This window comes from Anomaloglossus baeobatrachus, chromosome 11, assembly GCF_048569485.1.
Source record: "Anomaloglossus baeobatrachus isolate aAnoBae1 chromosome 11, aAnoBae1.hap1, whole genome shotgun sequence".
NCBI classification, from domain to species: domain Eukaryota; kingdom Metazoa; phylum Chordata; class Amphibia; order Anura; family Aromobatidae; genus Anomaloglossus; species Anomaloglossus baeobatrachus.
The window spans coordinates 122,010,171-122,025,555 of record NC_134363.1 but is presented as its reverse complement, the minus strand read 5'-3'; the positions used below and the strand labels follow the sequence as shown (position 1 = coordinate 122,025,555).

Below are 15,385 nucleotides of genomic sequence, written 5' to 3'. Positions count from 1 at the left end.
AGTAATACTTGATTTTTGGAGGACATTATCCTCTTATTGTTGCTTTTTTTATATTTAGTGTAGGGACCTACAGACATGAGGTCCCTTGACGAGGGTGTAGGCTTACGTTTTATGGCCATAAATACCAACAAAAACCTCATATTTTTTTGTTTGTACAGGATACAGCCAGGCCCCTTTCTGTTGGGCCTTGCATTGTAGAGTGTCTGTCCGTGCATGATATACAGTGGAGTACGGCTTGGCAGCCCGCCTGATCTAATAGAAGGGCGTTACCTAATAGGCTGCGGGTTTGTGACTGTGTCATCTGCATGTGAACAGCGCTCTATGCAAGCCACTTGTGTGCAGTTTTATCATCTAGCAGTCACCTCCCCTCCATTCCATGAAGGTGTGTGTGTGATCTGCTTCTCCTGCACCTGTGATGCCTCCACTTAGTGGGGGTTTAGCTGTATCCTGCTAGAGCATCAGTTTTTGGCCAGGGCGATGTACACACTGCAGCCCAACTTGCTGTGAGTAATACTTGATTTTTGGAGGACATTATCCTCTTATTGTTGCTTTTTTTATATTTAGTGTAGGGACCTACAGACATGAGGTCCCTTGACGAGGGTGTAGGCTTACGTTTTATGGCCATAAATACCAACAAAAACCTCATATTTTTTTGTTTGTACAGGATACAGCCAGGCCCCTTTCTGTTGGGCCTTGCATTGTAGAGTGTCTGTCCGTGCATGATATACAGTGGAGTACGGCTTGGCAGCCCGCCTGATCTAATAGAAGGGCGTTACCTAATAGGCTGCGGGTTTGTGACTGTGTCATCTGCATGTGAACAGCGCTCTATGCAAGCCACTTGTGTGCAGTTTTATCATCTAGCAGTCACCTCCCCTCCATTCCATGAAGGTGTGTGTGTGATCTGCTTCTCCTGCACCTGTGATGCCTCCACTTAGTGGGGGTTTAGCTGTATCCTGCTAGAGCATCAGTTTTTGGCCAGGGCGATGTACACACTGCAGCCCAACTTGCTGTGAGTAATACTTGATTTTTGGAGGACATTATCCTCTTATTGTTGCTTTTTTTATATTTAGTGTAGGGACCTACAGACATGAGGTCCCTTGACGAGGGTGTAGGCTTACGTTTTATGGCCATAAATACCAACAAAAACCTCATATTTTTTTGTTTGTACAGGATACAGCCAGGCCCCTTTCTGTTGGGCCTTGCATTGTAGAGTGTCTGTCCGTGCATGATATACAGTGGAGTACGGCTTGGCAGCCCGCCTGATCTAATAGAAGGGCGTTACCTAATAGGCTGCGGGTTTGTGACTGTGTCATCTGCATGTGAACAGCGCTCTATGCAAGCCACTTGTGTGCAGTTTTATCATCTAGCAGTCACCTCCCCTCCATTCCATGAAGGTGTGTGTGTGATCTGCTTCTCCTGCACCTGTGATGCCTCCACTTAGTGGGGGTTTAGCTGTATCCTGCTAGAGCATCAGTTTTTGGCCAGGGCGATGTACACACTGCAGCCCAACTTGCTGTGAGTAATACTTGATTTTTGGAGGACATTATCCTCTTATTGTTGCTTTTTTTCTACTCCCACTGCTCCAGCTCGGGATGGTGTGGATGCCGGCGGCGCCATATTGGATTCTTCAGAGGCACGCTCCTGCGCGTCTCTGTCCCTTTTATTGCTACTGCGGGTCGGCATATCCTGGCTGTGCTCGCTTCCCTGGGTGTTATAAGTTGTGTTGCAGCCCTCCAGGGTCGGTAGTGCCTGTCAGCAAGGCCGGTGTGCAGGATAATTCAGGATCCAGGCAGGAGATCACCCACGCTGCTTCCTCTCTACATGAGGTCCAGGCCACACCCCCAAAAATTTTTTATTTTCAATATTTTGTTGCGAATCCTTTGGAGGCAATCACTGCCTTAAGTCTGGAACCCATGGACATCACCAAACGCTGGGTTTCCTCCTTCTTAATGCTTTGCCAGGCCTTTACAGCCGCAGCCTTCAGGTCTTGCTTGTTTGTGGGTCTTTCCGTCTTAAGTCTGGATTTGAGCAAGTGAAATGCATGCTCAATTGGGTTAAGATCTGGTGATTGACTTGGCCATTGCAGAATGTTCCACTTTTTTGCACTCATGAACTCCTGGGTAGCTTTGGCTGTATGCTTGGGGTCATTGTCCATCTGTACTATGAAGCGCCGTACAATCAACTTTGCGGCATTTGGCTGAATCTGGGCTGAAAGTATATCCCGATACACTTCAGAATTCATCCGGCTACTCTTGTCTGCTGTTATGTCATCAATAAACACAAGTGACCCAGTGCCATTGAAAGCCATGCATGCCCATGCCATCACGTTGCCTCCACCATGTTTTACAGAGGATGTGGTGTGCCTTGGATCATGTGCCGTTCCCTTTCTTCTCCAAACTTTTTTCTTCCCATCATTCTGGTACAGGTTGATCTTTGTCTCATCTGTCCATAGAATACTTTTCCAGAACTGAGCTGGCTTCATGAGGTGTTTTTCAGCAAATTTAACTCTGGCCTGTCTATTTTTGGAATTGATGAATGGTTTGCATCTAGATGTGAACCCTTTGTATTTACTTTCATGGAGTCTTCTCTTTACTGTTGACTTAGAGACAGATACACCTACTTCACTGAGAGTGTTCTGGACTTCAGTTGATGTTGTGAACGGGTTCTTCTTCACCAAAGAAAGTATGCGGCGATCATCCACCACTGTTGTCATCCGTGGACGCCCAGGCCTTTTTGAGTTCCCAAGCTCACCAGTCAATTCCTTTTTTCTCAGAATGTACCCGACTGTTGATTTTGCTACTCCAAGCATGTCTGCTATCTCTCTGATGGATTTTTTTCTTTTTTTTCAGCCTCAGGATGTTCTGCTTCACCTCAATTGAGAGTTCCTTAGACCGCATGTTGTCTGGTCACAGCAACAGCTTCCAAATGCAAAACCACACACCTGTAATCAACCCCAGACCTTTTAACTACTTCATTGATTACAGGTTAACGAGGGAGACGCCTTCAGAGTTAATTGCAGCCCTTAGAGTCCCTTGTCCAATTACTTTTGGTCCCTTGAAAAAGAGGAGGCTATGCATTACAGAGCTATGATTCCTAAACCCTTTCTCCGATTTGGATGTGAAAACTCTCATATTGCAGCTGGGAGTGTGCACTTTCAGCCCATATTATATATATAATTGTATTTCTGAACATGTTTTTGTAAACAGCTAAAATAACAAAACTTGTGTCACTGTCCAAATATTTCTGGCCCTGACTGTATATATTTTTTTCTTGCGTGTTACTGTTTAATAGTCAGTGTGAGTAATCTCCTACACATTGCATGTATACAAACATATACCCCAGTTCATTTCTATCGGTTTTATGTTGTTTTTTTTTGTTGTAATGCAAACAAGGCTGTGGCCGCCTATTCTTCGAGCTGGACATTATGCTTATATAGCTTCCAATTGCTGGGTGTCCATATTGGGCCCCGTTCCTGCTCAGTCCTTATTTCACATTCATGTTGCTAGAAATATAGTAAGGTTTTAAATATCAGATGTTAGGACCGTCCCGACATGGGTCACCTTGACATCGTGGGATGGCTTTATTTTTTATTTTTTTTATAAAAAGAAAAAAAAATATGTTAACTAAGTACCCCATTATATTTACATGCACTAATGCTATTTATTTACTTATTTTAGGATGTTTTCTCATTTTTGTTTTTTTTCTTGGGTGTAGTTAGACATGCCCGCTGACATTGGGACCCCCCGCAGTTTTCTCCATGGTGTTTGATTTTCCTGCAATGCCGCCAAAGGATAACTGAAGTATTACACAGTACCCATACAAATAAATGGATTGTCTGCGCTCTGCAAGACAGGACAGATCAACCAGAAAATAAAACATTCCCCGCTCCACTGCCCAGGTGGTGAGAATTTACACAGAAGACTTTCATCTTTCCAAATCAAAATACATAAATTGGGTTTTGTAAACCATACAATCCCTTTAAATAAAAAAGATGGATCATCTTCTCTCTTCAGGTGCACACCCATGTTGCTACATGAGGCAGCTTTGTAGTGTGGGCCTGAAACTGGCTGCGATCAAGAGCTAAAAGCGACCCGACTAGTTTCAGAGCAGTTCTTACAAACTCATAGAAAAGAGCTTGTACACACGATGCTTGGCCACAGAGGTGGCCATCCCATGAGCAATAAAAACAAAAAAACAGTGATATTGGGAAAATTGTTCAAATTTTGGCAAATAGCCGATTAGAAAGTTTTAGGTTTTTTTTAAGGACTTTCTAATTAAACTCATCTTACATGGTAGGAATAACCTTATAATTAGGAGATATGTTCTCACCTTTGACAAGTCGAGAGATGAGAAGATTACAGGGACGGCGGAGTCCCTGAGTCGCACGGTCTGTCCAGTTCGATCAAACTGCGTATCGTGGAAGTGCTGCGAGCACAGGGAGCTGTGAACAGATGGGGTCCAGTCACTGCCGACAGCCGTGTGCGAGTGAGACACGGCATTCACCCACAGGGTCCTCCGAGACTCTTTCTTTGGAAATCTAGTTTGCAAAAAATGGTCAAAATATTGAGCAAGAAAGTGAAGACAGATTAGCCAACAGAGATAACGGCTTTCCAACTAAACTGCTAACCACCGCTACCTCTACTGGTCCTGGTGGTGACTGTTGGGTCTAACCAGACAGTGTTTTCCCATTCGGAGGTTAACCCTAGAACGCATACCTGGGGCCTCGCAGGTCTGCTAGGTTACTTGTTTTCTATTGTCTGCAAGATTGGTTGCACGTTCTAGGGTTAAAGTACAACAATTTCATTGGCAGCATTTGATACATATTTTTGAGCCAAATAGATCCAGTAAGAAGTCCTTTCTTTATAGTCCCCATTCTTCTTGAGTACGGCTCAAAGACTGCAGGAAAGACTTATAAATAACAGAGATGCCTTCTGAGCAGCACCAGGTAGGTATAGCAGTCTCCGATGACTAGCCCTGTGCCAAAAATAAGGCTTTTTATAAAACATTTCACAATAAACATGGATAAAAATCGCCATTTCGGGTTACGAGCACCATAATTTTATACTATAAGCCTAAAAACTAGGAAAAGTGGAAATTATGGGGGGAATTTATCAAGCGCCAAAAAAACTGCCCTGTGCGCACACTGCGTTATTTGCTGCAGAAAAGGTTAGGTTTTTGGTTATAACCTTGCTGTAGTCCTTCCCCAGCAAAATCTATGGGAAATCCAAAATGCTGTGCGCACAGTTTTTTTTCCTATAGGTTTTGCTGCAGAATTTCTTGAGGAATGTCACTTCTTTTCCGCAGGTACCTGCGTTTTTGTCTTAGATAATAGTGAAAACCCGCGGCAAAACCACAACAAACCGCTGATTCCGAATGCATTATTGCCACGGTTTTTGCCGCAGCTGTGGAATTCTGCCAAAGGGTGCAGATTTTCCTTAATAAAAGCAAATTTCCTAGTGTGCACAGATCCTAAACAGTTGATCATTTTAGGACCATTTAAGTGATGTTTTTATCACAGCTTTCCCAACTTTTAAACAGTGGATGGAGGTTAGTCGGATGTAGCATGGCCTCACATGGCCCCCACAGATGCGAACCGCCTAGAATACTGTAGCATATCTTAGGTTATGTTCATATGCATTGTTTTTTTGCTGCATTTTTATGCAAATTCAAAGCTGCTTTTAACAATACCAGGGAGAGTTTGGAAATCTCACGCACACTCGTTTTTTCCAGAGCGATTTTGAGAATTGCAGTGTTTTTTAAATGTTCAGCATAAAAAGCAATGAGAAAGTGAAAAAATGAGGCAAAATGCAACAAACATTTTGGACACGTTTTTTGAAGTGTTAAAGGGAACCTGTCAGGTGCAATATGCCCTCAGGACCACGAGCAGTTTTGGGTGTATATTGCTAATCCCTGCCTAACCGTCCCTGTATACACTAGCATAGATAAAGGGATCTTTAGAAAAAGTATATCTAAAGATCTTATATCGTATGCTAATGAGCACAGGGACTAGTCCCCTGGGCATTAGTTCCCCGGCCAGTCGCCCCTCATTAGCAGTGGGCATGACCCATACTTCAGAGTCATACGCACTGAGGCGAAATCCCTTGTCAGATGCGATGGCGGCGGAGAGGTGAGTGAGATCATCCTGTGACACTGCGTATTCATTTAGCAGGATAGCACACCCACAGGGGCGTACTAACATGCTAACGAGGGGTGACTGGCCGGGAAACTAACGGCCTAGCCCCGCCCTCACTCATTAGCATATGGTAAAAGATCTTTAGAAATTTTTTTTTTTAAAGATCTCTTTATCTATGCTAGTGTATACAGGGACGGTTAGGCAGGGATTAGCAATATGCACCTAGAACTGCTTGTAGTCCTGGGTGTATATTACACCTGACAGGTTCCCTTTAAACATGTACTGTAGACAAAGCACGCAAGCAACCCGCACCCAAAAAAAAAAACAACACGAAAATGAGTGTTTTTATTGCCAATACAGCAGATTTTGGCTGCAGAAAAAAAAAAAAAAAAAACAGCAAAAATGGTAAGTGTGGACATATTCAACAGAAAAAAAGTCAAACTTTATGGGAATTGTAGAATCCTCTATGGCACTGAGCTTCAAGGATAAATCAATACTAAAGGAATGTGTATAATCAGATCATAAGAAGCAAAATAGTACTACATTTTAAAAAAGTTACTTTTAATAGATATTAAAATATAAAAAATTAATTAAAAACATCAGCATTGGGGTCTAAAAAGCCTGGGGTCGTGGATTATGCCGGTGAGGATAAATGAGTGTATTACAGTACAATTAGAATATACCGTGTGTACTATGAGAGGCATTGAAGCGTGTGCATGTTTTTATTTTTTTCTTGCATCTGTGGACGAGCCCCTGCCGCTCAGTCGTCACCGCAGTGTCTTCAATAAAATGAGGCCAGAGATCGCGGTACACGCATGCGTGGATTCCAGCGCTATTTTAATAATGACAGCATCACCGTGTCAATGTGCACACACCACCACCAACAACAATGGTGGCAGAGCGCAATATTCAAATAAAGAAAAGGGGGCACATCATAGAGGAAGCTGGAGGAGGACTTTACAGCGAGGACCCGACCATGTTGCACACGTCGATCAAAGTCTGGTGAACTTGTGCAACACTTTCATCAAAGATATTTCCCAACCAAGCATTTGATCTTTCTACAACAGGTATGCCTGGATTCAGTATCTTACTGCCTGTATGGCACTGCCTTTACTTCATATAGCAAAATCCTGGTGGTTGAGCCTCTTTACAAGACAGAATTTGTATTTGGTCTTGGTTTTGGGTATGTGCGCACGTGTGCGTATTACATGCAGTTACGCTGCGTTCTGCACCGCAGCGTAACTGCATGCGTCCTGCGTCCCCTGCACAGTCTATGGAGATTGTGCAGGAGCCGTGCGCACGTGGCATGTTAGAACGCAGCGATTCGGCTGCTTGCCGAATCGCTGCGTTCTAAGAAGTGACAAGTCACTTCTTCCGTGCGGTTTGCATGCTGTCTATAGGGAGAGGCAGCATGCAGAGCGCACGAATATGCCGGCACCATGCGCTTCAGAACGCAGCTTTTCAGCTGCGCTCTGAAGCGCACATTTTCGGTGCGGTGCAGAGCGCACACGTGCGCACATAGCCTTTCATTGTTTTTAATCACAATAGCTCATCGAGAAGGGACATCACAGCGCACTCTTTAAAGGGAACCTGTTACCAGATGTGGCGACTATAAGCTGCGGCCACCACCACTGGGCTCTTATATACAGTATTCTAACATGCTGTATATAAGAGCCCAGGCTGCTGTGTAGAACATAAAAAACACTTTATAATACTCACCTAGGAGGTCGCTCCGGTGCAGACTGGTCAGATGTCTCCGTTCTCCGGTGCTGGTGCCTCCTCTTTCAACCATCTTGGTCTTTCTTCTTCTGAAGCTGGCGTGCATGACGTGTCCTACGTCATACACACAGGTCGGTATTGAGGTCCTGCGCAGGCGCACTACAATACTTTGAAGTACCCTGAGCAGGGCAGATCAGTACGTCTGCGCAGGACCTCAATGTTGGCGAGTGTGTATGATGTAGGACACGTCATGCACCCCGGCTTCAGAAGAAGAAAGACCAAGATGGCCGAAAGAGGAGGCACCAGCACCGGAGACATCTGACCAGTCTGCACCGGAGCGACCTCCTAGGTGAGTATTATAAAGTGTTTTATATGTTATACACAGCGGCCTGGGCTCTTATATACAGCATGTTAGAATGCTGTATATAAGAGCCCAGGAGTGATTGCCGCAGCTTATAGCCCTCAAATCTGGTGACAGGTTCCTTTTAAAGACATGTAGAAGGGATGTCCATTAAAAACAGTCCTGTATGACTAGTGTGTGGTCACCCAGAGGGCCCTATTATCACAGTCCTGCCCTAACTTGAGTGCACCCTCAATTCTTCCATATGAAGCAAAAACTCTGCCTCAATGCCAAGCACGCTGACAGATGGTGGGACTTCTTGCCTACAGATAAGGTCATGTGTGATTCCATTGTTACTCTCAGGTGCCCTGGGTGATCAGGAGCCGCGTCCTATAACCAGATGCAACCCTTTTCCACTGCACGGGCACCTGTCATTCTAGGAGTACAGGGAGCCACGCCACTTACCGGTGGAAGGTTATTCCTTTGCGCTTCGTCTGCACTGTTTGGCGGTTGACACAATTAGCAGCAGAACATGATCGCACCATTTCGTTCCTCTTAGGCGTGGATCTTACCTGGAGATTAGGAGACAGAAACCATCGTATGACAGTAATAGCTGAGACCTTGCACCAGCCCACACTGCTCACGTCACATTTCCACAGCTCCCAGTAAAGGTCATTCAGACTTGAGAGTCCTCAGTGGTTGAGACCTTTTAATGGTGAACTGAAAAGATGGTAACAAATAGCAGCCTTCCACTGCTCAGGTCTCTTCAGGCATGGTAGGCCGTAGAGACCTACGTAGTCTCAAAATCTGCTATTTGTTAACTTTTCAGTTAGCCATTAACAGATATCAAGACGCTGAGGACTCTCAAACTGGAATATTTTTCTATGTACTATGTTTTTAGTGTTTAAAAGTTACTTGGCTCCCGCCGTACAATACGAGTGGCCTTACAGGGTTCATAAACATTCGACACAGTGAAATCGCACCTCCGGGTCCTTTTTGGCATAACAGTGGCCCAATGACTCCCATTATTCAAGAATATGGGAGTTTCTGCCCTGGCAAACCATGACTGCTACCATATTACCCCACTCCTGTGCTCCAAGGTCTCAGGTTGGCCAACGGCTAAAGCTACCAAGTCAAAAGAAGGCAAAGTGTCACTTTCTATAAGGAGGCACCTACTATGTGACATCAGTCTCCAAAAGGCATCACTTTACATAAGGAGAAACCTACTATATGGTATCACTTTTTATGGGGCGGCACTTTTCATGGGGCATCATCTCCTATAAGACTTTACTCTATGGGGCGGCACTTTTCATAAGGCATAATCTTCTTTAGGGAGCCACTTTCTATAAGACTTTCTCTATGGGGGGGGTTCCTTATCATAGGGCATCTCCTTATACAGAGCAGCACCTCCTACAAGACATCACTCTCTATAGGGAAGCACTTCTCATAGCGCAGCATCTTCTATGGGGCAGCACTTTAAATAGGGCAGCACTTTAACTAGGGCACCACTTTAAATAGGGCACCACTTTAAATAGGGCAACACTTTAAATAGGGCAACACTTTAAATAGGGCAACACTTTTTACAGGGCAACACTTTTTACAGGGCAACACTTTTTACAGGGCAACACTTTTTACAGGGCAACACTTTTCATTAGTGCAGCATCATCTATGGGACAAGCATCATCTATGGGGCAAGCATCATCTATGGGGCAAGCATCATCTATGGGGCAAGCATCATCTATGGGGCAAGCATCATCTATGGGGCAGAAATTTTCATAGGGCAGCATCTTCTATGGGGCGGCACTATTCATTTGCGCAGCATCTTCTATGGGGCGGCACTTTTCATTTGCGCAGCATCTTCTATGGGGCGGCACTTTTCATTAGCGCAGCATCTTCTATGGGGCGGCACTTTTCATTAGCGCAGCATCTTCTATGGGGCGGCACTTTTCATTTGCGCAGCATCTTCTATGGGGCGGCACTTTTCATTAGCGCAGCATCTTCTATGGGGCGGCACTTTTCATTAGCGCAGCATCTTCTATGGGGCGGCACTTTTCATTAGCGCAGCATCTTCTATGGGGCGGCACTTTTCATTAGCGCAGCATCTTCTATGGGGCGGCACTTTTCATTAGCGCAGCATCTTCTATGGGGCGGCACTTTTCATTAGCGCAGCATCTTCTATGGGGCGGCACTTTTCATTTGCGCAGCATCTTCTATGGGGCAGAACTTACTCTCTGTGGGGCGGCACATGTTGTCCACCAAAGCTTCCCAGGATTTGTGTTATGGGTGCACTGAACTACCCGATGTGAGGAGTGATCACCATGGCTGCTCCTCTGCTTCATCTATAGAACAACAACAACCCCCAGCAGTGCGAAAAGTGAGCAGCTCGCCAGGTATAGGTCAGGGATGCAGAGATATAAGGACATTCCCCTATATACAGGTATGCAGCCATATAAGGTGCAGCAGGAGAGGCTGGGAGTTGTAGTGACAACACTGGGTGATATATGTAAATGACCTGACACAATATAAACAAACATGGTGGCCTCACCCCTCCCTCAGCCCAGCTCGCCTCCCTGCATACCTGCTCGCTGCATATACACCTCCACAGAGTCCCAGCCCACGAGAGTCCAGGCTCATCCGCCTCCAGCTGCCCTCATCATCCTCATTTCCCATCCGCCGCGCACCGAACTCATCCACTCCACATAGACAGCCCGTCCCTCCGCTGTCGCTACGCCGCCACCTGCTGGCCGGAGGAGCGCACTGCAGCGCTGCAGGCTCGGCGGGTCACGTGGTGCAGTGAGCGCGGCCGGCGGTATGAGGAGACTTTCCGCCCCGGGTGTCATCACTCGGTGCTCTCGCTGTTGCGGGACCGTCTGTACCGGATATTTGTAATATTGTTTTCTCTTTTTTTCCAATTTATGTTTGTTTTCAGTCACAAATTTTCGATCTGTTACTTTTTCTACACATGCGTCTGTTAAAACGCAAAAAAAAAACCGCCTTTAAAATAACTGCATCACCGTTCATATTGACGACCAGATAACATTTGGTTATAATCAGGGGCTGGCTGGCACATTTTAGCCTGGGGGGCAATCATAAGGCAGTGGCCCTCGAGTTTATGCGACCCACCTTTGGCCTTATTATCTCTGGTAGCTGCATTAAAGCAGCAGAGGTAACAGGCTTTATGAACAGGCGTGTACATATATATGGGAACAGAACCGCACTTACTGCAACAGAACCAAGATGACTACACAGATACGGGAACTGCAAGGAGCTTACTACAAAGGTACGAGATCAGAACTGAGGTTACTACACAGATATGGGAGCAGAACCGAGCTTACTACAGAGACATAGGATCAGAACCGAGCTAACTACACAGATATGGGAGAAGAGCCGAGCTTACTACAGAGATATGGGAACAGAACCAAGCTTACTACAGAGACATAGGATCAGAACCGAGCTAACTACACAGATATGGGAGCAGAACCGAGGTTACTACAGAGATAAAGGAGCAGAACCGAGCTTACTACGGAGATATGGGAGCAGAACAGAGCTTACTACAGAAATATGGGAGCAGAACTGAGGTTACTACACAGATATGGGAGCAGAACCGAGCTTACTACAGAGACATAGGATCAGAACCGAGCTAACTACACAGATATGGGAGAAGAGCCGAGCTTACTACAGAGATATGGGAGCAGAGCCAAGCTTACTACAGAGATATAGGAGCAGAACCGAGCTTACTACAGAGATATGGGAGCAGAGCCGACCTTACTACAGAGATACGAGAGCAGAACTGAGATTACTACAGAGATATGGGAGCAGAGCCGAGCTTACTACAGAGATATGGGAGCAGAACCGAGCTTACTACAGAGATATGGGAGCAGAACTGAGCTTACTACAGAGATATAGGAGCAGAACCGAGCTTACTATAGAGATAAGGGAGCAGAACTGAGCTTACTACAGAGATATGGGAGCAGAGCCGAGCTTACTACAGAGATAAAGGAGAAGAACCGAGCTTACTACAGAGATACGAGAGCAGAACTGAGATTACTACAGAGATATGAGAGCAGAACCGAGCTTACTACAGAGATATGGGAGCAGAGCCGAGCTTACTACACAGATACGAGAGCAGAACTGAGATTCCTTCAGAGATATGGGAGCAGAACCGAGCTTACTACAGAGATATGGGAGCAGAACTGAGCTTACTACAGAGATATAGGAGCAGAACCGAGCTTACTATAGAGATAAGGGAACAGAACCGAGCTTAATATAGAGATAAGGGAACAGAACCGAGCTTACTACAGAGATATGGGAGCAGAGCCGAGCTTACTACAGAGATATAGGAGCAGAACCGAGCTTACTACAGAGATATAGGAGCAGAACCGAGCTTACTACAGAGATATGGGAGCAGAGCCGAGCTTACTACAGAGATATAGGAGCAGAACCGAGCTTACTATAGAGATAAGGGAGCAGAACCGAGCTTACTACAGAGATATGGGAGCAGAGCCGAGCTTACTACAGAGATATAGGAGCAGAACCGAGCTTACTACAGAGATATGGGAGCAGAACCGAGCTTACTACAGAGATATGGGAGCAGAACCGAGCTTACTACAGAGATATAGGAGCAGAACCGAGCTTACTATAGAGATAAGGGAGCAGAACCGAACTTACTACAGAGATATGGGAGCAGAGCCGAGCTTACTACAGAGATATAGGAGCAGAACCGAGCTTACTACAGAGATATGGGAGCAGAACCGAGCTTACTACAGAGATATGGGAGCAGAGATATAGGAGCAGAACCGAGCTTACTATAGAGATAAGGGAGCAGAACCGAGCTTACTACAGAGACATGGGAGCAGAACCGAGCTTACTACAGAGAAATAGGAGCAGAACCGAGCTTACTACAGAGATACGAGAGCAGAACCGAGCTTACTACAGAGATGTAGGAGCAGAACCAAGCTTACTACAGAGATAAGGGAGCAGAACCAAGCTTACTACAGAGATAAGGGAGCAGAATTGAGATTACTACAGAGATATGGGAGCAGAACCGAGCTTACTACAGAGATATGGGAGCAGAACTGAGCTTACTACAGAGATATTGGAGCAGAATCGAGCTTACTACAGAGATATGTAAGCAGAACCGAGCTTACTACAGAGATAAGGGAGCAAAACCGAGCTTACTGCAGAGATATAGGAGCAAAACTGAGCTTACTACAGAGATATAGGAGCAGAGCCAAGCTTACTACAGAGATATAGGAGCAGAACCGAGCTTACTACAGAGATATAGGAGCAGAGCTGAGCTTCCTACAGAGATAAGGGAGCAGAACCAAGCTTACTATAGAGCTATAGAAGCAGATCAGAGCTTACTACAAAAATATGGGAGCAGAACGAGCTTCCTACAGAGATATAGGAGCAGATCCGAGCTTACTACAGAGATATGGGAGCAGAACGAGCTTCCTACAGAAATATAGGAGCAGAACCGAGCTTACTACAGAGATATAGGAGCAGAGCAAAGCTTACTACAGAGATATGGGAGCAGAACCAAGCTTACTACAGATAAGGGAGCAGAACCGAGCTTACTACAGAGATATAGGAGCAGAACCGAGCTTACTACAGAGATATGGGAGCAGAACCGAGCTTCCTACAGAGATATAGGAGCAGAACCGAGCTTACTACAGAGATATAGGAGCAGAACCGAGCTTACTACAGAGATACAAGAGCAGAACTGATATTACTACAGAGATATGAGAGCAGAACCGAGCTAACTACACAGATATGGGAGAAGAGCCGAGCTTACTACAGAGATAAAGGAGCAGAACCGAGCTTACTACAGAGATAAGGGAGCAGAACCGAGCTTACTACAGAGATATAGGAGCAGAGCCGAGCTTACTACAGAGATATAGGAGCAGAACCGAGCTTACTACGGAGATATGGGAGCAGACCCGAGCTTACTACAGAGATAAAGGAGCAGAACCGAGCTTACTACAGAGATATAGGAGCAGATCAGAGCTTACTACAAAAATATGGGAGCAGAACGAGCTTCCTACAGAGATATAGGAGCAGAACCGAGCTTACTACAGAGATATAGGAGCAGAACCAAGCTTACTACTGAGATATAGGAGCAGATCCGAGCTTACTACAGAGATATGGGAGCAGAACGAGCTTCCTACAGAAATATAGGAGCAAAACCGAGCTTACTACAGAGATATAGGAGCAGAGCAAAGCTTACTACAGAGATATGGGAGCAGAACCAAGCTTACTACAGATAAGGGAGCAGAACCGAGCTTACTACAGAGATATAGGAGCAGAACCGAGCTTACTACAGAGATATGGGAGCAGAACTGAGCTTCCTACAGAGATATAGGAGCAGAACCGAGCTTACTACAGAGATATAGAAGCAGAACTGAGCTTACTACAGAGATACAAGAGCAGAACTGAGATTACTACAGAGATATGAGAGCAGATCCGAGCTAACTACACAGATATGGGAGAAGAGCCGAGCTTACTACAGAGATAAAGGAGCAGAACCGAGCTTACTACAGAGATATAGGAGCAGAACCGAGCTTACTACAGAGATACGAGAGCAGAACTGAGATTACTACAGAGATATGGGAGCAGAACCGAGCTTACTACAGAGATAAGGGAGCAGAACCGAGCTTACTACAGAGATATGGGAGCAGAGCCAAGCTTACTACACAGATATGGGAGCAGAGCCGAGCTTACTACAGAGATAAAGGAGCAGAACCGAGCTTACTACAGAGATACGAGAGCAGAACTGAGATTACTACAGAGATATGGGAGCAGAACCGAGCTTACTACAGAGATACGGGAGCAGAGCCGAGCTTACTACAGAGATACGAGAGCAGAACTGAGATTACTACAGAGATATGGGAGCAGAACCGAGCTTACTACAGAGATATGGGAGCAGAACCGAGCTTACTACAGAGACATAGGAGCAGAACCTAGCTTACTATAGAGATAAGGGAGCAGAACCGACCTTACTACAGAGATATGGGAGCAGAGCCGAGCTTACTACAGAGATATAGGAGCAGAACCGAGCTTACTATGGAGATATGGGAGCAGAGCTGAGCTTACTACAGAGATAAAGGAGCAGAACCGAGCTTACTACAGAGATATAGGAGCAGAACCGAGCTTACTACAGAGATACGAGAGCAGAACCGAGCTTACTACAGAGA

At 45.5% G+C, this 15,385-nt stretch overlaps 1 protein-coding gene across 2 annotated transcripts in view; it reads right to left on the bottom strand.

Annotated features, from left to right (window-relative positions):
• THAP7 (THAP domain containing 7) overlaps window positions 1-10,901 on the bottom strand; it is a 71,012-nt gene extending 60,111 nt beyond the window's left edge. For both annotated transcript variants that reach the window (XM_075329223.1, XM_075329224.1), the window contains exons 1-3: window positions 10,771-10,901; window positions 8,658-8,764; window positions 4,330-4,537 (exon numbers count right to left, since the gene is read on the bottom strand). In XM_075329223.1, the coding sequence (XP_075185338.1) occupies window positions 4,330-4,537; window positions 8,658-8,737 (288 nt within the window). In that variant the 5' untranslated portion in view covers window positions 8,738-8,764; window positions 10,771-10,901. The remainder of the gene's footprint in view (window positions 1-4,329; window positions 4,538-8,657; window positions 8,765-10,770) is intronic.
• Window positions 10,902-15,385: the final 4,484 nt, after the last annotated feature.